At 41.6% G+C, this 25,203-nt stretch overlaps 2 protein-coding genes across 4 annotated transcripts in view; one reads left to right on the forward strand and one right to left on the reverse strand.

Annotated features, from left to right (window-relative positions):
• The first annotated feature begins 1,748 nt into the window (after positions 1-1,748).
• Positions 1,749-23,365, forward strand: NSG1 (neuronal vesicle trafficking associated 1). 2 transcript variants are annotated; one of them, XM_054295870.1, is made up of 5 exons: positions 1,749-1,856; positions 2,233-2,384; positions 6,053-6,169; positions 16,661-16,771; positions 21,966-23,365. In XM_054295870.1, exons 2-5 carry the CDS (start codon positions 2,256-2,258, stop codon positions 22,164-22,166), a joined length of 558 nt encoding a protein of 185 aa, XP_054151845.1. In that variant the 5' UTR covers positions 1,749-1,856; positions 2,233-2,255; the 3' UTR covers positions 22,167-23,365. The 2 variants fall into 2 exon arrangements, with proteins under 2 accessions (XP_054151845.1, XP_054151846.1); XM_054295871.1 differs by having other exon boundaries at positions 1,753-1,856; positions 2,230-2,384.
• The window catches only part of STX18 (syntaxin 18), a 59,812-nt gene continuing 57,565 nt past the window's right edge, over positions 22,957-25,203 (reverse strand). For both annotated transcript variants that reach the window (XM_054295868.1, XM_054295869.1), the window contains one exon: positions 22,957-25,071. In XM_054295868.1, the coding sequence (XP_054151843.1) occupies positions 24,976-25,071 (96 nt within the window). In that variant the 3' untranslated portion in view covers positions 22,957-24,975. The remainder of the gene's footprint in view (positions 25,072-25,203) is intronic.

A 25,203-nucleotide genomic window follows, 5' to 3' on the forward strand; every position in this document is an offset into this window, starting at 1 on the left:
GTGACAAATGTTGTGTTCAGCTGCTTAACAAAAAGATTTTTTTCTGAAAGACTAGAAAAACAGGTAAGACCAAAAGCAGATACCATTAAAGAAATGCACAGTGGCAAAGAGAATAACTCACTCTCTAAACAGGCTATCCAAATCTCTCATTTTCTCTACAACAGACATTAAAACAGAACAACCTATGCACATGCTCACATAATGAAAAAAAAAATACCTCACCAGCAACTGGGGAATTTAAATCCATTCATCTTAATCCAATACTGATACTTCCTCAGGCACACAGTTAATACACAATTGCCCTAAGCTTTTGACAATCTTCACCCAATAGGGCTCAAATATAAAATCACAAAAGCTAGAGATGAAAGAACCTAGTCAGTCAATTTGTTAAACCATTTACTGTGTTATTTGGGCTCCCTGTAGTATACTGTCAAATACACTTCTGATCATCACTTGGACTTTTGATGTCATTTGGACTCTGAATGACTTTGCTTCACATACAAATGAATGGATTACACTCATCCTTCTGTGGGTTATTAATCTGTTCTGTTCAAGAACACTTGTAAGACAAGGGCTTTGACAAAATTAAATAAAATTCAAGTGTTTCTTGTTTTCTGAGAAACCCCTTCATTTCCACTCACAGGTGCAATTTTCTATATAAAATGAAACTCCTTTTCTTCTACTTAACACACGCAAGCATGATTTATGAAACGTTACTCAGGTAAGACAAGCTTATTTTACACTTTATTTACTCAGGACAGAACACTGATGGGAGAAATAAACGAGATAGACAGGATGATCCATAGCTGGAGACACGACTTGCTTTGTGCCACAGCCAGAAAGGGCCTTTAGCATTACAGACCATTGATCTCAGGAAAACGGGATGCGTGTTGCATTGAGCGACTGGAACAAACCACGCAGAGAGGCTGCTCATGCTGGCATCTGCGAGAAGAGGTTGGCTGGTTTTGAAGCACGAAACTGGCTCTAGGCTGAGCACCTGTCTGCCTCTCCTCTCTCCGAGCTGCCTACCATCCCAGGCACTTGTTGCATCGCCCACAGCGCTTTCCCTGCGCCGGCTAGGCAGCAATGCACCTGCAAGATGGCAAGAGGAGCATGCTGGCTGCCTCGGGTTACAGGAGACAGCGCAGTGAATACGAATCACTGGGTTTTTTCCGCCCGAAGCCTGTAAGATGTCCTCTATCTCCCGGCTGCCAGGCTCCGCAGCGCCTTTGCCCGGGAGTGACGCGAGCGCCGGTCCCAGGGCTGGCATGGCCCGCTTGGCACAGCGGGCACGGGCCGGGCTCCCCCGTGCTGACCGCACACCTTCCCTCACCTTCCCTTCCCTTCCCTTCCCCTCAGGAACGGCCGGAGGGAGCGCAGCTCGCCCCCCTCAGCGGCCGGGGTCCCTCGCCGCCGCCGCCGCCTCATGTAGCGCAGCTTCCCCGCCCCAGCCACTGGCACTGCCCCGGCCGGGGCTCTCCGTGCCGGGCCCCTCCGTGCCGGGCCCTAGCACCACCGAGCGGGGCAGGGCGGCGGCTCCCGGTTCCCAGCCCCGCTGGCGCAGGGCCCGGCGCGGCCCCGCCCGGGGAGGGGCGGCCGAGGGGGGCCGGGCGGGACGCACCGCCCCTTCCACCTGCTGCCGCTGCGCCATCGCCGGCTGGGGGAGCCGCCGCCCGCTCGTCCCCGCGGGCCCCTTTGTGCTGCCGCTGCTGCCTCAGCCGGAGCTGCCTCAGCCAGGCGGCGGCTGCGTCACGGCCCCGGCGCTGCGGCCGCCCCGAGCCACCCGCGGAGCGAGAGCCGCGCCTCGCCCCCCGCTCCGCCATCGCTGCGCCCGGAGCCAGGGCCGGCAGCCGGCGGTGAGTGCCGGGGATGGGGCGAGGGCAGCGCCGGGGATGGCGATGGGGATGGGGCTCCGAGCCCTCCGCGGGCTGCGGGCGGTGCCGCACCGGGCCGCGCCGGCGGCATCGCTCGCACCGCCCTGGCGCGTCGGGGGTTTGGGTGCTGCTTTGTGTGCGTGGTGCCGTGGGGTTTTGTTAATTTTCATAGTACATGGTCTGGTCGTCGTTCGTACTTCCCAGAACGCCAGTTGGTCATAGCAACCAACACGGATTTTTTTTTTTTATTTTAATTTTTTTTTTCCCAGAAGGTATTTCGGGTCCCCCGAGGGCTGGGAAAAGGTCTGGTTTCTGATATTTTGCATTTCTTTGCGTGTGTGCCTGTGTGTGTCAGCAGAAAAATCCCTCTATCCTGGAAGAATGGTGAAACTGGGGAATAATTTCAGCGAGAAGAGCACAAAGCAGCCCCTTTTGGAGGATGGATTTGACACCATCCCCCTGATCACACCCCTGGATGTCAATCAGCTCCAGTTCCCACCTCCTGATAAGGTACAGTAGGCTTTAGTTTCCACCCTGGAGAATCACACCCAAATCTCTGGCAAACAACAAAAGAATAGGTCATGGGTAGAGAGCAGCTCAGGAACGACAAGAAATATGGAGTGTTTCAAGGCATGCTAGTTACCTCTAGGGAAAAACCCCAACAGCTAAGCTCATGAAAATCCACTAATGGTGATTTGCATTAAAAATCAGTGTGAAATGTTAGCAATGGGCATGTCGAGATTTTGGTGCTGCTATATGAAACATATACTATACAAATGCAAGCTTCTCTATACTGTATTGTCATAACCCTTCCTATTCTGTATCTTTCTTTCTTGCATCTGGAAGGTCCTATGTGTTCTCTGTGGATAATACGGATTTTCTCTGTCTAGAAAATGCCTCCCTGATGGGGAATAGAGCCCTGCCTTATTTCTCTGTAAGATGGGCTTGGGCATGCTAGCAACAGAGAGCACTTCCATTTTCCGTCTGTGCTTCAGTGAGAAACTAATGCTAACCCCAGACAAGCTGAAATAATGAGATGAGAACAGGCCACTGAGTTTTCTCCTTGGCAATTTATTTTGTTCAAAAAATCCTCCAAATAGGTGATTCAGATATCCTCTGTAGCTGGAAGGGGGCAGTCCAGTGAGCTGCTTACATGCTAGAGGGGAAGTGTGCTTCCTGCATTGCTCATTAAATGTCTTGATTATTAGGGATTTAATTTTAAAGATTTAGAAAGGTGATAGCCTGTAAATATGTTTATTGTCCTCACAATAAAGAATTCAGTAAGTGCTACTACACATGAGGCACAAAGGAGTAGGATTTTTTCAGGGTTTTCAGTATCCTGTTTTAATAAGATTCTTACTTGTAATTTCCCACATGCATCTGCTAATAAAAAGCCTTGTGGTCTTCATACAGTTTTTATTTTTTGCCTTATGTCTTCCACAAGCTGCATTCTACTTGTAGATAAACTGATAGCTATACATTCCTCAAACTTCAAAACAAATTCACATAATCTGAAGTTAGGGTAAAGAGTTTTAGCTTGTAAAATTTTCCTTGGTAGTGTGCTGCTTGTAGGCAATACAAATAAATGTGTGACCTCCATTTTAATTGCTATCAACAGCATTCTGTGTTGTGTGTGGTGACCAGTTGGCAGGCATAAATGCAATAAGCCATAACAGCTGTTCAGGAGCCTGAGGGTCCATTTTATGCCCTCAGTTACATGGGTGTAAATCTTGTAACTGAGGACAAAATCACACCCTCAGGCTTTAGAACAAGCTGAGTCTTACCATGTCTGATGCATCTGCCAACTGGTGACTGGATAGAACCGATTACCAGGGACCAGTGACCAAAGGGATTTGTTCTGTTCCTGCACTGCTAAGCAGAATGAGGGATCTGCATGGTAATGGCTTTAACCTGAGCAGAGCCTCTGTTGTGAGCCCAGGGGCTCTGTGCCAGCCCGTTTGCTCCTACTAGAATGGGCAGAGCTCCTCCCACCTGTTTGGCATTTGCCTTGAATGAAAGCAAATGTCCAGCTAAGCTAGAAACTTAAATAAAGGGATATTTGATTGGCTCTTCTACTTGCCACTGTCCAATTGTATATTAGCTTTCTTTTCCTTTGGCAAACATAGAAGGGGAAAATTAAATTTATTGGTCCTGCTGGTGTCCTTCTGTAACTGGTTAGTCATGTCAGTGTCTCTTTACTGGTTGTTAGAGACTCAAAGGCAGGAGCAGAGCAACTGACATGAAAAAAAGAAGCTGTATTAAGAAATGATTGACACACAGATGAAATTCTGAAGTATGCAGACCCTCATGTATAATGAATAGAAGTACATTCTTCATATGTCTGTGGTTATTATCCACTTGCAAGGCTCCAGCATGGCAGTGAAGCATAACTTCTTGAACAGTAGAGACTACAGTGCTAAGGATTTGATGATTTTGACAGTTTCTAAATTAAAGGGATGAAGTGGTTTAAATTCATATTTAGATATGTTAAACAAAAGAAGACATTACATAACCAAGCAGTTAGAACTGTACATTCAGTGTCAGCTGAATGTGATTTGAGTTGCCTGAGATTATGTAACATAAAGGGGGGAGGAAGGGAACTAAGATGTTAAAAAGCATTCCAGAAATCATCAGGTGGTTAACTTCCATGATGCTGTGGGGCAGCTATAAAGTTAAATAGGTGATAACTACTATCTTACTAATTATAAAGTTAAATAGGTAAGTGGGTTTTAAACTTATGTCCTGAACAAGTATGTGTAATACTGTGAAAGTGTCTAATAAACTTTTAGTACTGAGTCCAGGTACAGTTACACATTCCAGGTATCACTCAGGGCAGTGGGAAGAAGGGAGCCCAAGGTTTGTCATTTCAGTGTCTGACCACCTGAAGTGTCACCATCCTAATTTCAGAAAGATGGAGAGAGCCTGTTTACAAGGGGCTGTAGTGACAGGACAAGGGGATGGCTTTAAACAGAGAGAAAGTTTAGTGTGAGAGTGCAGAGGCCCTGGCACAGGGCCCACAGAAGCTGGGAATGCCCCATCCCTGCAGGTGTTCAAGGCCAGGCTGGATGGAGCTCTGAGCAGCCTGGTCTAGTGGAAGGGGTCCAAGGGGCGTGGAGTAGGAACAAGATAATCTTCAGGATCCCTTCCAAGCCAGGCCTTTCTGTGATTAGTGTGTTTGCTATTAATACTGTGGGCTGTGCTAAAGATAGAATTTGATTTTCAAAAATCTAAAAGAGTAGATACTTATTCCTTGGAAAAAAGAGGAAATTGAGCAAATTGTAATAGCACCAAAACTACAATAAACTGTACCCTAGTTTGAGAATAATACTTGGAAAAAGTTCCTGAAAAATGCAGAAGACAAAAATGAGGCAAATAGGTTAGGTATGTGAAAATTTTGTATGATTAGAATGCCTAGGAGAACACTAGAGATACAACTGACGTAGTGAGTATTTTGGGAATAGGGCTAAGGTGCTAAATTGTGTAGCTTGGGGCAGTAGTTCATAGCAAGGAATAAACTGAAGAGCCTTGGGTGTTTGAAGAAATCTCATTAACACAAGGGTTCGTGTGCATCTTGCTGCTTGCAGCTGATAATTCAGAAATTAGATGTTAAAAATAGGAATGCCAAGGGCCATAGTTTATCACATGGTGAATGGCAACTAGACTACATGGGTTATTTCACTTTTGTTTAACCTCAAAATCCTGCCATCAAAGAACATGGCGTTGTCATCCGTAAGATTTTTATGGGTAGTCTTCAATAATCTTCTGTTGGTGTCCAGTTTGAAATCCCATTAATGGAATTTCCTGAAGCAAATGAAGGTAGCTACTTCCAAACTATCCAAAGTGGGAAGGTCCATGATTTGGATTTGACCTATCCTTGCTTAGTATAAGAGCACAGTATCACCACAGATGAAAAAATGGAACCTTTGTGAAACTGTTGCATAACAAGTCTTGCTGTAGGTCCATCAAAACCACTTTGAGAGGTAAGTTAGTTGATGATTGATATACTGGAAAAAGGAATAAATAATTTTGCACTTTCAAACAAGAATTACACAAAGTGGGGAGGGGAAAGATATGGTGCTAGATGTGCTTGTAGCAGATAAAAGAAGAGTTAAAGAATAATTAAGGTTTTTGTGGCCAGCTTTAGTTGGCAGTTTTGTGATTGATTCTTTTTCTTAAAGGTTGTGGTCAAAACAAAAACAGAATATGAACCTGACCGCAAGAAGGGAAAGTTCCGTACTCCTAAAATAGCTGAATTCACAATCAGCATCACTGAAGGGGTTTCAGAAAGGTTTAAGGTAAGCAGTGCTATGTGAAGATGTTAATGTCTCAGTTGTGTTTGCAGAAGTGCTTAAAATCAATTGTTGGTTGTAGTCAGAACTGGCTATAACAGAGTGCCTGTTGTGGATATAGCTGGACATGAGAAAAATTAATTCAATGTTATAATAGTTCAAAATTGAACAATTAGAAACAAAATCAAATCTTGCAGCTTTATTGCTTGTAATCCCTCACTGGCAGATGAATTCCAAAGCCATTTCTGTCAGTGTGTGGGCTCCAGAATGTGCCTTGCCAGGGTGTGTGTGGGCTGCACAGGGGAGTGCTCATGGCATGGGTAAAGCTCCTGTTTGTGTTGAAGGACAAGAACCACCAGAACATTTCTTTTTTTTTTTGGCTTTTTATCACTGTTGCCAAACCATTCTCTTAAAAGCACTGTCATAGTCCATTATGTATTTTTTATAGTTAAATATATGATTTGGCAACCCAGGGATATATATCAGAGCTCTTTCCTCTCAGTTTTCCTGGTCCCATTTAATTATATGGTTTGGTGATGCCTGGTACTGTCACATGGCAGTTCAGAAAGAATCTGACTCAGATTGTGTCCACACCCTTACTACTCCCTTCATCAGTCGCATAGGGAACCTGAGGACTTATCTGATGCAAGGCTTGAATATCCTTTCTCCCTTCCCACTAGAGGATAGGTTTTCTTGTTCTGGGTAATTAAAGCAAAGCAGGAAAGTTGGCACTTCAGCTCGTGCTCCCCTGTCCTTTTAACAATAAGACTGCAGGTTTCCAGTGCTTCTAATTTGGCATCTTACCCAAGGATACAAACCATTTTTAAGCAGTAGGCATCCACACTCTGCAGTTCACAAGTGCAAATATCTTTGGAAAGCCTAATATTTAGTATGAGGGGAAAATACAGAGTTTCAGTAAAGGTGTGGATTCCCTTTCTACTGCACAGTTCTAAACTCTGTCTGCATGACAGGGCTTTTAGGGCACACGCAGAGATTTTGGTACTGTTGTGCCAGAGCTGTGCTCTAAAAGCTGCCCAGGCCCAAGCTGACCTTCAGAAGTGTATATGCAGCTCTCAGTGGAATCAGAGCATGCTAAACAAACAAAGTGAAGGCTCAAGGAGGGATTAGACTATATTTGGAAAGGAACTTTGCAGAGTGTTGCTGCGACAAATGTTTTAAGTGCCATTCACCTGGTGGTCTCCAGCCATGCAGTGAAGCTGTGGGGGGAACCCCACACAGCCAAGAAGAGATGTGATGGGGTGTGGTAGGGTTTTACCAAGGAGGTAAGAATCCTAGTTCCAGCTTTTCCTCTTCCTTGGTTTGGGGCAAGGACATGCCATTCCTCAGGGAGAATGCTACATTCTCTCTTTATCTCTGTCACCATGGTTCCAGACCTTGAGAGCAATCCCCTTCCTCTCAGGTGAGGAGGGTAGGGTAAATGCAAATGGACAGCTCAGGACAAGGAGAGCTTATGTCTGGCTGTCTTTGTGTGTGTCCTGGTCACACTAAGGTGACTGGAAAATGCTTACTGTGTTGTAGAAGAGAAAGGAGAGCCAGTTTTTAGTTTGAATGCCCTGATAGGACTTTGGTTCCAAGCAGCTGAGCAGAGCCTATACCTGAAGAACTTTGCACTTATGGTTTAGCAGTAGGCCCAAGGGATTTAATTGCTGGAACATTAAACTGTAGCTAAGGAAAGGTTTTGAATATCTTAGTCACATTTAAAAGGCTTGTGCATCCTTTTGTAAACCTGGGGGGGTTCTCTGTCTTTGTTGGGAAAGCTGAGCAAATGAGACCTTGCTGAAAACAAATAAATAGCTTGTTGTGCTGTTGGGTAGTCTTTTCTAATTTGTGTAGCTGAACAGCTAAAAGCCTGAGGATTTTGGCATTGCATTTTTATATACCTTTGGATGGCATACTTAAATAAAATATCATTTAGATGTTACTTTATGATGATTGCTCTGGGATTAATCTCGTACTAGAGGGTTGCTAGGTTTTGCTGCTAGGTAACTGCTGCATCAGAGAGAGGTTTCTGTAGGATTTGCTGTCTCTTGGGAATAGCAGGGTGATTCACATTGTGGCTGTAAGTCTAGGTTTCCAGAGAAGAGTGTGGGGATTGATCAGTTAGGAAAATTTTTGTTCAGTTAATTGAAAACCATGTTCATGCAGAACATTCAGGTCCTCTATATAACAATCTTAGAATGTAATTATGCTGGTTGCAACATTTTAAAGAAAACTGACTAGATCTCCAGTGGGGATGACTGTCATATTCACCACTCCCAGTAATAAATATTACATGAATAGTTGATAACATTCCATAAATATGTAGATGAAAAGTACTGATTGTGTGAGGTTTTCTCCTGGGTCCTTATTAATTGTGAACCATCATGTTAACTCCTGCTGTTGATTCTGAGAGAGCAAAAAGATATTTGTTTGAAAATTAAATATTTGTTGTAATTATGAAATGCATTATTTAACTGGTGAGATATTGACTTTGGCTTGTGTTCATGAAAAAACTTTCAGATGCCATTTTAATGACTTCAGTATGGTACATCACCAATGCACAAGTTTGCCACAAGACACAGCCCAAGTGTTGTGCTAAAAATAAGCAAGTGAGTCAGTCATATTTACAAATAATTCACATGTGTATTCTAGGATGTACTCCTTAAATAATGACAAAGCAGATTGCATTTTTGGGATTCAGCAGTGCAGATCATCTAAAGCTGTTCTTGAGAAGTTACACATTATAACAAATGAAGTCACTCCAGCATTGCATATGTCGTGTAGATCATTTGGTGTTTTAGCACCTGGTGAATAATCAATTATAAAATGTATTTTTCTGCATTCAATTCACATTACCACAGTTATAACAGAGCTGAGGATGTTTTCAAAGAAAACTGCAAGTATCATTTTCCTCTATGAAGCTGCATTCTGAATTCAGATCAGAATGTCTCAAAAGAATGTGAAGATTTCCCGATTCTGAGAACTATGTTGTCTTAATTTATTTTTATGGCTCTAACCACACCAAGGAAGATGTGATTTTTTCACTTAAGATTATTTCCCATTGAGAAACAGATGTCTTGCTTTTGTTCTTTTGAACAGTGTAGGCTGATGTAGGGAGTTGGTTCTGGAAAACATCTGGAAAGTGACTTTGAACAAGGCAGATTTTTCTCTCTTGTAAATTGTCCACTCTACAGAGTAACACAGGATCCTTATGAACCAGGACATAGGAGGATGTTAGGGCAGAAGAAAATTGATGGTCTGAGTTACCCAAGGCCAAACCTTTGCCTCCCCCATTGACAGAACAGTGTTTTTACAACCCCCAGTTGGATTTTGTAGTGGGATGTCTACTCTGGCACCCACTGATTGGGCTACAGCTGGCAGTTGTGTACAAACACAACAATTAAAAAAATCTGTTGTAGAAAAGCACGACTTTTTTTTTCTGTCTTTGAGAAAACATCATTAAAGAACATTTAGAGGTATTTTGAAAACAAACACTGATTTTTCATAATAAATTTCAAGTCCTTAAATCAACCCAAGCTGTGATATGCCTTCAGCCTTTGGTTTCTGTTCAAAGGCAGTTCAGTTCTTCTGACTTTATCTTTGACATCTCTACATACATCTAACTGCAGAGCCAAAGCCTCAAGCTTATCTCTGTGCTAACACCATGCAAACTGTGTACTATCAAGTAGCAGTCAGCTGATGAAATGTCTGCATGAAGTTATGGAAGAGGAATTGAAACTTCAAGATCAGTTCTTGCAGTTTTACCTGGTCACTTTAAGACTGCAAAAATATAAGCACCATATATCTAAATTTTCAGGGCTTTTTTCTGTCTTAAAAGGGGTATCCTTCAAACATGTTTCTGCCTCAACAATTTTCTACCTCTTCTTAGTAATGCCAGTGATTATTATTGCTGCAAAAATAATCAGAAGCAAGGAAAACAGTTCTCTCTTTGCTGCTGTGTGATTACTTTGTGTGATGAGTAGCTCTTTGCTTCCACTTTAAAAGTCTTTTAAGAGCAGGAAATGTCAACTGATTCCTGTACAGGTATCACTTCCTTAAGTAGATTCTGTGTCTGTCACTTAGTGTTGGAAGAGTGACAGGTACTTACTGTCATTAGTAGTTCTGTTTCTCCAGTGGAACTACTCACAGGATTAAAGTTACTCACAAGTATAAGTGTTTGGCAGGCTTTACATTTTTTCATTACTACTTCAAATAAGAAAAATAAAGGAAGTAGTTCTTTCAGTGTAACAATTATTTTAAAGTAATTGATGCAAGTAAAGGCACTGCATGGCAACTGTCACTTTTCCTTTTTTTAATGTTTGATATTCTTTGCTATGACATTGAGAATCCTCCTGCTAAATTTTTGGTTGGAAGGAATTTTATAGTCAGAACTGGAAGATTTAAGTAGAGTGGATGCTTAACACAGCTCCCCTGCTATAAGTCAGGTGTCCTCTGCCACAGTCTCCATTAGAAACCCATTTACTGGAACAGAACCAGTCACACAGGTGACACAGATGATGTTTTGGATGTCTCCACATGCATCACTTAAATAACCTTTCCTCTGCTGTAATAACATTATGCAGCCTTTTTCCTGGCCTGCAGTAGTATCTTCTGGGTTTGTATGAGAAGGTAGTAAGATTCTTATCTTGGTGCCACAGGGTTTCTTGAACTGCTTCCTCGGATCCCTGTTAAGAAATACAATATATGGTGCTGTGTGATAGAAGGTGACAGGAACATTGCCATGAACAGCTGAGTTAAGCTGCAGCTCTAGGATCTCAAGGCCAGTGCCTTGTTAACCTGTTTTTGTGTAACAGTGTGTCCCTCAGGTTTCATTAATCAATTCCCTTGCAGACTGCTCCTGTTGTCTGGCACTGTCGCTGTTAGTAAGCTCTGGTTCTGTAGCTTCTTTTCTCTTCCTGTCCTCATCAATCTGCCTTTTTTGCATTTTTTGCTGCTACTCCCAGCAATCTCCAGGTAAGCATCCAAGACAGCTCTCTCTTCTTTGTCATTTCTGTTTGAAAGGGACAGTGTTTTGATTTCTACTGCTTTTTCTGTACAATCTGCCCCCAGACCATCATCCTCTTTGAGCACAAAGTTTTGATGGGAATGTTGTGGTGAAGCAGTTGAGTTCAGTGGATGGATACCAGTCATAGAGCTAAACATGACATGTAATATTAGAAATACTCTTCTGAAACAAGGCACCTGGTTGTCTTCTGGAGTCACAGGTCATCCTGTATATTCCCACAGCAAGCACAGGGCACTGCACCAGGGTGTTCTGTGTAATTTGCATTGCTTTGTAAATGAATATGAGTCAAATGTTGCATGTATAGATGTAAATGTTCCTTTTTTCTTTCACATTGCCATTTCCAATGTCTTAACATTTCTTAATCCTTGAGTGTGTTGTTTCAGACATGTTTTTCAGTTAAACTTTCAGGGACAGGCTGAGGTAATAGCAAACAAGGACACAATTTTGCAGAAGCAGTGATAAGTGGAAAGCTGATTTTTGTGTTCTCTAATGTGCTGGTAGAGGGCATTGTGTAGCTGGAGATGCAGGATTTTAGTGGAGAGAGGTGAAATGGAGGTCATGGCTATTAGCAAGAAAGTCAATGCAATGTTTTACGAATTTTTGTCTGTGGGATGTAGCCAGACACAATCTATTGTAATTACAGGCTGTCTACCTAAAATTCACTTGTAGTTTAAATTGGATAGAAATAATCTTAATTTCCTGTCCTAAGTAGTTGTACAGAGTTGCTGTATTTTACCCCAAAGGTCTCTGCATTTTACTGGTGAGCAAAGCATTAACTGGCTCTAAATCATTTCCCATGAAAGGTGCTGTGTATGTTTTCACTCTTCTTGTTCAGGGCTGGCAGCAAGTCTGTGCCTCACACTTCACAAACCTATCAGAAATGAGAGTTATGTTCTGCAATTGAAATAGATAATGCATAGATGTGGAGCAGAGAGGAGATGTGACCAAGAGCCAGTGACTGAGCAGTGAAAATCATTGCATAACTTGTTAGCTCTAATAAGAGGAATGCTTCGACATGGCTTTGTGTGCTGACAGAAGAAAAAGCACGAAGGAAGGCATGGTGCAGAACAGCACAGTATGAGTGGCTTAATGCAAGAATCTCAGGCAAGAGCAAGGATTAGACAAGTAGAAGTGAAGGCAGGGGAGAAATTAATTGTACCCAGGCTTTAATGGGACAGTGGGATAAAATAAACAGCAAAAGGATGGAGCGGAGAGGAGCAAAATGGGTAGACTTGTGCATGCTTGAAATACAACCAGGAAAGGGTGTGAAGATGAGCTGGCATTATTGGTACAGTTTTGCTGTAGTATTCCAGCTTGATTAAAAAGGGAGTCCAAATAAACATTAGTGGAGTGAGGAAGAAGGAGACTGCAGTTGCCAGGCAGAGAAAATATGGTTTGTAGTCTTTATAGTCTTGTAGTCTTGAGGCAAAGTAGCATGGACTGACGGGGAAGATCAGCTAGATCTTATGGTAAAGGCTTTATCACAAGCTGTTTACGTGATAGTGTAGTTGTCAGATATGGTGAGTTTCATTTGTTCAGCTAACTGCTTACAGAGTCTGAAGACAGGTTTTTTGCTCTGGGTATGCTTAGTTCATTCATTAGTCATCTCTCATTTTGATTACTCTAATGGCTTCTGGCTAGACGTTGTCCTTCTTCTGCTCTTCACTTACAATCTATTCAAAAATCTGCCACATACATAATATCTTGTCATCTTCTCTGTTTGCTTCGTTTTGCTGCCAGATCCCCTTAAAACTAACTTTAAATGTCACACTCAAGATGAAAGCAAAATCACACTTTGGATTTCTAGTTAAAAGAAATGGTTGTTTGTCCTATCTTATAGTTACTTCAAGAAAAGTATTTTAAAAGCCCATCACTCTTGAGGTGTAACAGTCACCTTGGAGTTCTGCAGGATGTACATGGCAGTGAATGATGACAGTAATTCACAAGAGTTCTGCTCGTGAATGTACTGTGTGGGGTCCTGCATTGCCAGCTGGCTCCCACAAAAAAGGAGATTCAAGATTTCCTTCCAGAGGAAGGGGAGTGGTGCTTGTGCATGCATGGCAGCTGCTCCTGCCTGAGGAGGAGGGCAAGTTGTGAGTAGTGTGTTGGGAAGAAGAAGAAAATAACTGTAGTTTATAGTGAGGGTGCAAAGTTGCTATGGAAGAAAGCAATACCATGACAGCATTGGGGTTGCTTGTGGTCTGAAGAGCTGTTTGTTGCCTTCTCTTTTTTCATGCTTTTATCTCTGAAAAGCATCTGGGAAGAGAGGGCTCAGGAGGTGAGGCACAGAGGTAGGGTTGCAGTGTGTTAGGGAGAGAAGCTGACTGCCTCAGGTTCAGAAGTGGTCCCTGTGGGCCACTGGGGTGGGTTATGAGAATGAAGAGAAATGGCTATTAGAAGAAAGGAAAGGATTTTCAATTTAAAAGGGAGAAGTGGATTGGATTAACAGGTGATGGCAATCACCTTGGAAAGAAATCCACTGCTAGATTCCATCTGTGCCATTTTCATCTGCAACTGTCTTTAAATAGAAGTTCCTTGTATCCTGAAGGGTGGTAAGAGAAGGGAGCTTCTCTCCTAATAGGAAGGAGACAAGAGCTTACTTGATTAGGGATTTGCAAATGGAGTGTGATTGCAAATCACTGGAGATAATGAGAGTAAAAATTTACATGTTAATACCAAAATTAGTAACATTAGGAAATAGAGTAAGTGAGAGAGAAAATTCTGTGATATTTTTGAAGCAGGACCCCGGAGAACTCTTCCCATGGCTGACTGTGTGGCAATGGAAGAACTTGTACAAGCAGTGAGAACTCCCAGCCTCACACTGCCACTGAAACCGGGTCTCAGCAAATCACCCGAGGCCATGGCTCTGCAACTTGCCAGGCTCCAGCAATCAACTCAACGCTGGGCTTTTATCTTCTTTTAAAAAGCAGTGACTTCTCAGAGCAGTTTTGAAGCTTTGAAGAGTGATCCTGCAATGACTGTGGAAATACAGTTTTTTCTACTATCTTAACGTTTAGTCTCAATTACAAAACAGCTTGTTAGTATGTTACCTCACTATGTTCCTGAGACCTCATCTGTATGACTGAATGGTTACAGTGTGGAAATAATATTACAATTCTACTACTGGCTGCTAGTAGAAGGGCCGGGAAACACAGTTAAAATACTTCTATAGAATATTTTTCAGATATATTTTCAAATATATTTTTCAAGAGTACTTCTCAAAACATTTAAAACTCTTAGCTCCTATCCGTGGTGGAGACAAATACAAGCTGAACTGATCTGTGCCACAGCAGCTGTGCCTGATGCCCATGTCACAGGCCTGTGTTCCTGAAGGGAGCAGCCTTTGCTGAAGGCTCTGTGGAGCCAGGAGCCTGATAAAAAACCTATTGGAAGGGCTGAGCTAGGCCACAGCTGAGATGTGTAGGAGTGCTACATTGGTTGTTATTAAACTGGGCCACAGAGAATGGCCAGAAAGGAAGGTGAAAATGTACTTTGTCTCTTGGATTCATGCAGGGAATGGAGGCATGGGAGATGTAAAGAGAACATACAATGTTGACAAGGCAGTGTGAGCTATCCATGCTAATTTTTGTGTATGCAAATAAGTAATGAACTTGGAGAAAAGCTAATTAGATATGAAAATTGTTGTCAGTGTGATGTTTTCAGAGGTTAATTAAGAAATTTTTTTTTCTTTTTGTACTCCAGTGACAGCTGAGAAACTAAACATGTTGCTCCATGTCTCATTTCAATTGTTACATTAATATCTGTATTTCTGCTGCTAAATTACTTTTTGATCTGCAGTTCTCCTTGCCTCTACTCCAGCCTTCCCTTTTTTTTGCTTATTTTTTTTCTATCAAAAATCCTTATTAAATCCTTGGCTTCAGCAACACACACTACTCAACCTTGATTCAGCCAGAAATACAGCACTTGCTGTTGTCTGCCCACGAAGAGATTTGCTTTCACAGGATGACAAGTCCCTTAAGTTTATTGTTGTCCTGAAATGTCCTAACACCACTGCCACACACAGCTTGCAGTGTTGCATACTGTTAGTTCAGAGCTTTACCAAAAGGAGGCTGTATGGTGGTTGTTTTTACCAAGAGGCAAAGCTACAATTTTTTGTTGATTTGGCTTTTTCAAATACCAGATTATTCTTGTTTCAATTAATTGACCCTGATATGTCTAAATTCGTTTTTCAGAAGGTGTATATAGCTGGTTTACTCATCTTACTTCAAATTTAGATCATATTATGCTTTGTTTTAAAAAATGAATAGTATAATCTTGTTTGTTTCTGTGTATTGCTGTTTCTTATGCTGTAGCACATGCCTGCTTCTTTCTAACTTGCCAAAAGAAAATTAATCTCAATCACTCTTAGTCTGTAGTCTCCATGACCTACTATTTTGTCTATCAGTAGAAGTTTTAGAATAATAAAAGCACACATCTGGGATACTTTCCCAGGTAAAGAATGCTGTTTGCTCACTCACACCTTCCACAAAAATGGATCTGATTTAGAGAGCTTTGTACTGCAACTGCCAGACAAAATGTTGTGCTTTCTCTCATCAGTGGGTGATGTAATTCTGTCTTGTGACACAGCAGAAGGCTGCTGGGCTCCAGCTGCTCAGAGTTTGTACCTGGGAAAGGTTAGCTTGATCCTGACACTGATTTCAGCTTTGTCCTAAGGTGTGTCTTGGACTTCTCTGCTGCCCCAGCTCAGGGGCAGAGAGGTACTGAAGGTGAAAAGCCGTGCCAGGCTGTGTGTAAGGCTTCTCTGTGAGCCCTGTGGGAAGAGGTGCCACACAACTCCTGGAGGCCAGCCCAGTGTCCAACAGGGGGTGTCTCCTCACGGATCTGGCAGTCAGCTACTCCTGTACAGGCTCTGTGTGATGAACGAGTGCTGTTTCACCCTACAGATGAAGGAGTATTGAGCAACCAAGAATGCAGACTGCTGGTGTAACTACCCCTAAATTCAGAGCAGGTGCAGTGACCTCTAATGCTTACAAGAGAGGGCTGCCATGACTTTGTCCATGCCCTGCAAGTCACCTCTGGATGACACCTGTGCTAACTTACTATCACCTGACTCCATTCTTGGACAGGCACAGGGAAAACAAACATGCTTAGCAGCTGACATAAACTGGACTTAGACTTACATCATCCACATACTGAAAAAACAGCAGACACAAGCTATCTTGGTGTGTCCTGGCCTCATGTGCCTTGAACAGAAATGCACTAAAAAAAGCCTTGCAGTGCACAGGCAATGTGTACTGCCCAGATCATCCTCTTTCTTCTGAGAAGGGCAGGGTGGAAGCACTTAGGTGCTGCTTCTCTGTTGTCCCTCAATAATTAAGCAGCTGGTTTTATCCTTTGCCTGATTTTACTGTACAGTGCATTCAGAGCTGGCTTCTGCTGCCTGCAGTAACCAGCAGCAGTAGAACAAGCAGTGCATTACTAACATAAGTGTGTTTGATTTTTCTTTACAGGTAACTGTGCTGGTCCTTTTTGCCCTTGCATTCTTAACGTGTGTTGTATTTCTGGTAGTCTACAAGGTTTACAAGTATGATCATACCTGTCCAGAAGGATTTGTTTTCAAGGTAAATTGCATACCCATTCTAGAAAAACAGTAGAGTATGGAATATTCTGTGTTGTTCTAGGCATAACCTTGATTAAGGCATGATGTATTGCATAGATTTGGTGTTTCTTGACATAGGTTAGTGTGCTTCCTGCTGTGCTTTTGCTTTGTAATTTATAATTGAAGTTGTACTATTGCACAGTATTAATAATGTGATTTTGCTAATGCTTTAAACATTGAAAATATAGCAAAAGTCTAAACACTTGTGTCTCTCAAACTGCAGTTGTCTGGACAAAGCCCTCATTTATGGGTCATATGGTTTAATGATGCATGTTCCTCCAAATTACTGTATCTTAGGAAATGAGAAAATGATAAAATGTGGAGAAAAAAAATCTGGAATATGTGTCAAAGAAAAAGTAGAGTGATGTTCTCATTAAGAGTAGTAGAGTTACTTCAGGGTTATTTTTGTACAAAGAACTTCTTGTTCTAGAACAGTGACCTCTGAGCCCTACTGCCAAAAGTGATGCCAAAAAAGGGAAAACACATTTATTGTAAAAAGTAGTGGTTCTAACCAAAAGGAGGCTGGGCTCACTTTATTTGTGTGAGATGGTGGTGCTGGCTCCTTTGCTATGACCTGGACTGAAAGTCAGGAAAGTAACATTGACTTCCCAGTTGTAAATTTAGCAGAGTTGAACTTGGCTGTAATTAGGTAGGAAAAGTAGCAGTGATAATGGCATTATTCCCTTTAAATTTTTTAATAATATTTAGTCATGTAATAAATCAAAAGGGTGCCCAGTATGAACTTCAAAAGGATTCAAGAAGAGATGGCTGCCTCAGCACTCCTCAACAATTTTGTTCAGGATTTTATCTGTCACTTCAAGCACATAAATATCTTACAAGAATCTAGCTCAAAATTATAATCAGTGATGCCCTTCTGGATTAATTTAGGTTCAAGCATTCAGTTGGTTACTGCTTCCCCTTTGTTCAAGGGCAAAAGATACTGTGGTTAGAATACTTGGCTGTAACTCAGGACATGCAGCTTTTGGTTCTGCTCTTGGCTTTTTGTGTTGCCTCAGACAGGCACTGAAACCCCTCTGTGTTCATGTCTCAGGGGACAGTAGGCCTTTTTTTTTTCCCTAAGCTTTCTTTTGGCATTGAACAGTCTGGAATATGGACTGTTATGTTCCTTTCAAGCCTGTCTTGATGTGATCCTGACATGTTCCTGTGTGAGTCTAGCAACAGCCTCCTGCTTCTGCCTCCTTTCACACCAAGCTGTCCTCCCCTTTGAGTTGCAGCTTTCTGGCTTCTTGTGGCTTTTCTTGCCAGTGTCACAAATAGTTAAGGAAAGAACACTTTCTCAGCTACATTTCAGTTGCCCAGTGACCAGAGTCTGGTTGTGTTTCTCTCTTTGTGGTCCTGTGTTTGGGACAGAAGTTAGGCAGAATGTCCCATAGCTCATGCTCTGTTCATAAGGTGCAGCACATACACAGAGCTGCATCATGGTTACTCTCCTGTTGATTTTCTTGGAGCTGGTGTTTTGTTTCCAGCATTGATGGCATAATGCCAGGAGACAGAGCATCTTTGGTCATGTACCTCTTTTAAGAAAGAGTTCTACAATAAGGATATTGGCAAATGACACAAGGCCTGAAAACTACCACTGTTAAGATGACTTTGTATTTATTTGTGTCTTTTTTTTGGGAGAGTCCATGATACGTGATGGCACAGCTTGGCACAGATGTCCTAGGACACATGAAGTCTGTCACCTTGTGACCAGTGTCTCTGTGGACTGGCTTCATGTTTTAGGTGGACTCAACAACATTACCCGGCCTGGATGTTCCCAGGCTTTAGATGCTGATGTGATTTCCTGGTTAAGGGCAAAGGTGTGCCTGCCTCAGGAAGCCTGGTGCTGCAGGAATCTCTGCATAAAGGCTGAGCTAACCACAGCTCTGAGTCAGCCTCTCTTCTCTGCTTTGATGCTCTCATCCATGGAGCAGTTCCAAAGCTTTCTGCTGTGCTACGCCTCCGGGGCATGAAGGTGTGCTTAAAAAGGTGCTCATTTGCCTTTGTGCAGCACTCTTATTTCTGTGCTTAAGCTTTCTGAGACAGCCTCAGTACTGCTGCTGTGCAGATTGCTTCTCTGGAGCACTCATCAGAACCTCCTGGTGAGACTCACCACAAAAACCTGAGTGCACTTACATCCAGAAGAATTTCCCCAGGGTTTCAGTATGTTCTGTACTGTGTCTGTTACCCTTTAGCTTTTGTTGCCAAAGCACCTGCACTCACACAGACTCGTGGGCAGTACAGCAAAGTCACTTCAGTGCATTGAGGACCACACCATCATCTGTGAAATTGGGAATTACTGACCCAGCAAAGTTAACGTGACAGAAGGTACTATTTATAAGTGAATTCCACTGGGGTCTTCATGTCAAAGGAACAAAAGGAATCATCTTAATTCAGCCAGATATAGACTGGCAACCAGGGTTTTCTCTGGCATCAAAGGCCATAACCTGTAAGTAATTTCCAAAATAGAAGGGTTGTGAAAAAAAGAAAAAAGACTGGCAAGTCGCTCTGGAGCATCCCAGTTTCTCCTCATGGCCTTCCTTCTTCTCTCACCTGGGAACCATGGCAACAAATAAAAAGGATGGAAATAAATGTTCTACATAGCTGAAAGTGGCAGGGTAAGAATCAGCAGCAGTTCCCATCTTCCCATCACTCAGTCACTGAGTGCTGCATGGCTTGGTTTGACTGGGCACTAATCCAAAGGGCTGTCCTTAGGCAGTACACATGGGGCAGTGAGTGAAAGGAGAGGTTGTTTTCCATCTCTTCTAGAAGCATGAAATCCCAGGAGCAAAAATGCAGTCAGGAGGGAAACTGATGTCTGTTTCTTAAGGCACTTCTGTCAGATGTCTTGCATGTTTGTAACTACAACCCCCCCCCCTCAAAAAAAAGAAACCAAAAACATCACTGAGTCATTTTTGCCTGCTACAAAGCAAATTGCTTCTGAAATCAACAGAGGATTCTGTAGCTTTTTTCAGACTGTCATTAATCTTGGCTTGTCTTCAGCTCTAATAATTATATTTGCTTGAATTTCTTTGGCAGATTTCATTAGTTCAATGGATTGTGTTCCTTTCCCCACTTTAAATATTTAGAATTGTGATTACATCCCATGACTAAATGAAATAATCACTACACATATGTCTGTGTCTATGTGCTTCTTAGTCATTTTATCACATCAGAAGTAGTGTCAGTTATCCCAGATAAAACATGGATAATACTTCCAGAAGATGACATGGTTGATGTATATGAATATGCATCTCAAATAGCTGTATTCCATATTCCTGGATTATGTTTTTATAAATCTAGGTCCCAGTCTTGCAGCTGGAACACACATTGACTATGAGCACAGGAAAGCCTCTGTTGAGTTACAGTGCTGAACTGCCACAGGTGCTGTTTACCAGGGGTAAATCCCATCTGCTTTGTGGTGCTACTTCAACAAAACTGAGAAGGGAGACTTGTCCCAGCTGCTGCCTTGACAGAAGGTTACAGATAAAGGCAACCAGGGTGGCTGTGGAAACTCCTGTGCGTCTGCCAGGCTTTGAGGCTTCTGTTTGAGCCAGTGAGGTGCTGCCTGTGGGAGGCTGCCAGTCGTGTGACAGCCAGGCGTCTCTGAGCCATCACATGTGCCACGAGATGGAATTTGACAGGGGCAGACAGGTTCTAAGACTACCTGTGGGTCTCTTGTTTTGACAAGTATTCCCTTCTTTCATACCTTTTGATGATTTTTTTCCTTTTTAGGAGGCAAAATTTGTATTAAGCCAAGACTGACTGCTGGTTCTTCACCCATCTTTTGTTTTATGATTTCAAACCATTTGAAACAGTGCTTGTTTATGCCTTTTTTTTTTTTTTTGACGTGGACAAGTCAACTCAGAAGTAAATGTGGACACTTTTAAGGTAGAATCTGGTCCTGAAACCCATGGAATTTTTGCATGTGTTTTTCTGCTGAGAAATTCCCAATATAAAATTTTGTTTGCTGAGTAGGAGAACAACAGCAGTTCAAAGCTGCTGTGCTGTAGTATTATAAATTTTAGTCCTCTGGTGCTGGAATCAAGAGGACTGAATACCCTATTTCTTTCAAAACAGCCAGAGTAGAAATTACTAAATGAATTTTTCCTCAAGCTGCAGCTACTTCTGGCTTACAAGAGTCAATTCAATTGCTCAGGTGACTGCCCTAACATAGTAAAGCATCAGGCAAGACTGCCTGGACTGGCCAGTGTGGCAAGAGGACCTGCAGAGAGACCCCAAGACCTTCTGGGGCAGAACCTGGAGGCCACAGTATATGCCTAAATAACTTTTTTCTTCAGTGCAACGAGCTGCTCTGTAGGCTCTTCCTGCACCGTGACTGGAAGAGTTCCTGGATGATCCCTGCGACAAATGCACTGCACAGCCACATTCACTTTGGCTTTTAAGATGACAGCAAAGTGGATTTGACTTTTATTTTACTCTCTAAATTATCTATTTCACTTTCCAAAGCTCTGAGCATCTAGCAGGTTCTATTTAGTGCTCCTGCAGTCTTGGGAAATGAAATAATGTAGTCTCACAGCTCTAGAGAGCTTTTTAAAAGCCTGCTGTTGACTACATCTTCTGACAATAAGGAGTGAAGTATTTTGTATGTGTGTACACACTTCCACATATGCTTGGCCACCCACAGAGTTTTCCCTATAATGTGTGAGCTACTGGGCTGTAAAACTGTTCATACATTGGCAGCAATATATCTGTATTAATTTCTGTCCCTCAGACTGCAAACACCAGGGCAAATTGCCTGAAATTAATCTAGCAGTGCAATACAGACAGCTGTAATTGTAAGCCAAACAGTTGGAATTTGGTGGGCAGGAATAAACAGCAAAATGTGGCTGGAACTGGAGACTGAATCCTTTTTCAAAATGATTTTCAGCAAGCATATTTCTTTTATGTTAATTATTCTGATACATAAACCCAGATTGATCTTCCTGGCAAATGCATGAGTAATTTAAGGATTGCAGGGAAGAACATTTTGAACACAGTAGGACAATACTGTAGTTAATTGATGTATGTTGCATCTTGACTCACAGAGAGTGACTCTTGGCTTAGACTAAAAGGAAAAGGAGAAAAAAACCCTAATCTACTTCATGTGTGTGGGGGGCTGTATCTGAAACCTAAGCAATGGATTTTCTTTTCAGAATAATCAGTGCATTCCAGCTGGCTTGGAAAACTACTACTCTGAACAAGACTCCAGCGCTCGAGGGAAATTTTACACGGTCATAAACCACTACAACCTGGCCAAACAAACCATCACGCGCTCCGTGTCCCCCTGGATGACAGTACTGTCAGAAGAGAAACTCTCTGAACAGGAGACTGAAGCTGCTGAGAAATCAGCTTAGTATGATAAGCTAATTATTAAAACTATGTCATTTGAAGGTAACTAAGGGACTTCAAGGAACTTTTCATTAAATATAATTATGGATAATTTAGAGGTTACTCATGTTTATGGTGTAACTGCTTCTGTTTGCTGATACTGCTTTGCAAAAAAAAAAAAAAGAAAAAAGTGAAAACAAAAACTTGCTGCAGAACATTCATGGGCATAACCCCAGGTGCATATCAGCATTGCTGTAGAGCTTTGACACCATTTTCAATGTTAAAAAAAAATCCAATGTTAGATATGTTCTTGCAGTTTATTGGATACTGATAGATTTTGTCACTGGATTTTCAGGGCTTGGACCTTAGATAAATCATGTGTTCTGTTGTCTGAACAGATACTTAATTTATTAAGTTTTTGAATTCTTTGTCATTTTGCAAACTGAAACACCCCAGCCATAACTAGAGTGATCTCTTGTTTAGCTGAAAGCTGTAAGTAATGTTTAGTTTGGGCTCAAGCAGGAATGATAGTCAGCACTGACATGGGGCATAATGTAATGACTTGTATGGAGAAAGAAACTGTCAGGTCGCATTTTTCCTTCCATTTCCTTTCCTGTTTTTGTAAGTGATAATGAAGTTCTCTGCAACAAGGCATGCTCAATGTTTTCTTATTGCTGTCAGCAGGATTTAACTGCATTTCCACTGTGGCTTTAGCATCTTGGTAAGGATGTGCACTGAAACACAAACTAGATAGACTTATGGAAAAACACAGGCAGTTTTAGTGGTGGGTGTTGAGGATAGTGTAAAAAATATACAGTTCAGGATGTTCTAATGAGAAATGACATCTTTTGATCATACTGAAGAGGCAGAAAGCCTATTCACAGTACATGTAGTCCACTATGTCATTTGTTGGATACAGCTGAAGGAGTAATATGTCTAAATTTTCTCCTGTATTACATCACATTTTCCCTTTTTATTAGTTAGAAAGAGCTTTCTGTTTATGTATGGTTTGCAGTTTGATACTTTTTAAAACATGGAGCATCACAAGTGAAACAGTAGCGTGTTAGATACCACAACTGGCTGTTAAAGCTCCATGTGAAAGAGAGGGAAGAGTAGAACTGTTTGTGTATGGCTTGGGAGGGGAAAAGATGTAGAAGAACATAGTATTGTGGATGCACGTTGAAGTTCCATTGTAATTACAAACTTACCTATTCTTTGTGTGAAATCATGTTTTCATTTTTATTATAAATCTTAAATATACATTATAAAAAGACATTAATTTAATATACAAAAGTGTGAAGCATCTGGGCAAACAAGTTGCCTTTTTATTCATGTAACTTGAATGGGACAAGGGAGAGTGGACATGTCAAAAGTTCCTTTTTTTTAAGGGGAAAACATCAGTAAAAGCTGTTTCTCAAGATTTGTAGTAGAACAAATGTGGTCAGATCTACTTCTGTTTTTCTCCAGCAGAAGCCTGTCATCCCAATACAGTAAAAATAACCATTATGACTCAGTGCTCTAAATTTGATAGGAAATGTGCATTACGCAGTGCAGCTGTGAAAGGCTTTTATTAAGTCATCATGGTATGTGGAATGCCTAAGAAGCAATAAGCTATGTGCCAAATTTTTCTTTGCAATTAAAAATATTAAGCTTATGTGAAGATCTTTAAAACATACCATGTTTGCATTTTCTAACAGGTATCTGCTTTATTGAATACAATTGATTCACATGTAACTTTTGACATTTTCACTCTATGCATAGTAAAGAAAAAGAAAGATGCTACCTGTTGCATAAAATGTAAAGAAATATACATTTCAGAAGAGAGATGGGAAAACACACACATTTCATATCAGCATACTCATAGAGGACATTCAGATTTTACAGGATGGAAAGGTCTGTTTCCCAAGACTGTTCTAAATAGAAATGATTCACAATACATCTCCTCCCCTTAAATTTAGGACAATAAAAACTTTAATGCAAAAGTAAATACTGATGAGAAACAACTTCTTTTTCTCCTCATAACAATAAACAATAAAAATTAGCAAGCCTTATGAGCTAGGAGAAACAGATTGTTTATGCTTCTTGAAGTCAAAACCATTTTCCATCTGATTAATCAGGAGGGAGTTTATTGACTCTTATCTACACTTGGTTTTGAGATTTTTTTTAGTTAACAGATTGCTCCCAGGTTTAGTACTTTGAGGAGCTGAATTGTCTATCCTTTGGCTTTATTCCAGCATCCCAGAACATCTGTTTCATTGCACAATGTGTTTGTGTTGTATTCTCTCTTTTCACTTACAAGTAAAGCTCTCTCCTTGACTCCTTATCATTATTAGTACCATTAGATCAAGCTGATTTCTGAGACAAGTAGTTTCAAAGGATTAGAAGTAAAGGTCATTTATGTGCAAAGTGCTCACTGTGTACTGAAGTGGTGTGATGAAATAAACGCCTGAGACAGCGTAGATGCTGCTGCACAGTAACAGTTTTCTCTTGCTCTGGGATGGGAGCTGGACTTCCCACAGCACAGGTGGGTTGCTGTGACAAAACCAGTGCTGTTGCTTTTTCTTCTGTTAGGTCTGCTCCAGCTTGTAGCTTTCTTCACAGCTCTTTCAAAGATTTTTGTGTTCTCCAGAGGATAAGCGTGGTTTTATGTTTGACACAGGGATTTTAAATGAATGTTCTAATGGATATGTGCACAATTTATTTACTGGAAAACTTTATTTCCATCATAGAGGTATGAGAAAATGCATAAAATACATAGGTATGCTGTTATACCCTGCTCCACTAAAAAAATGTCAGAACATTTACAAACAGAGCATGGAGCCAATATATGTTTAATTAATTATCATACCAGTCCAGGAAAAGCAAGGAGAATGAACACATCACAAGGAAGAAGAGGATCCATACTCTAAATCCAGCATTGTTTTTGATGGCCTGTGAGGGAAAGTTATCCCCGTTACCATTACCAGTAAATACAATTTCAACAGTGGCAACTCAGAATGCCTGTTTGTGGCATCACCCTTCCCTCCCATGAGAGAAACAACAAAATTTGACCTTAATTTCAGG

The sequence above is a fragment of the Melozone crissalis genome, unplaced genomic scaffold (assembly GCF_028551555.1).
Source record: "Melozone crissalis strain CALT ecotype California unplaced genomic scaffold, PUWL_Pcris_2 ptg000006l_1, whole genome shotgun sequence".
NCBI lineage: Eukaryota > Metazoa > Chordata > Aves > Passeriformes > Passerellidae > Melozone > Melozone crissalis.

Bases quoted from the DNA above. Each gene is read 5' to 3' on its own strand.
- NSG1 (XM_054295870.1), top strand. From the start codon at position 2,256: ATGGTGAAACTGGGGAATAATTTCAGCGAGAAGAGCACAAAGCAGCCC. The intron at 6,170-16,660 runs GTAAGCAGTGCT...TTTTCTTTACAG, and splicing joins GGGTTTCAGAAAGGTTTAAG to GTAACTGTGCTGGTCCTTTT. The intron at 16,772-21,965 runs GTAAATTGCATA...TTTTCTTTTCAG, and splicing joins CAGAAGGATTTGTTTTCAAG to AATAATCAGTGCATTCCAGC.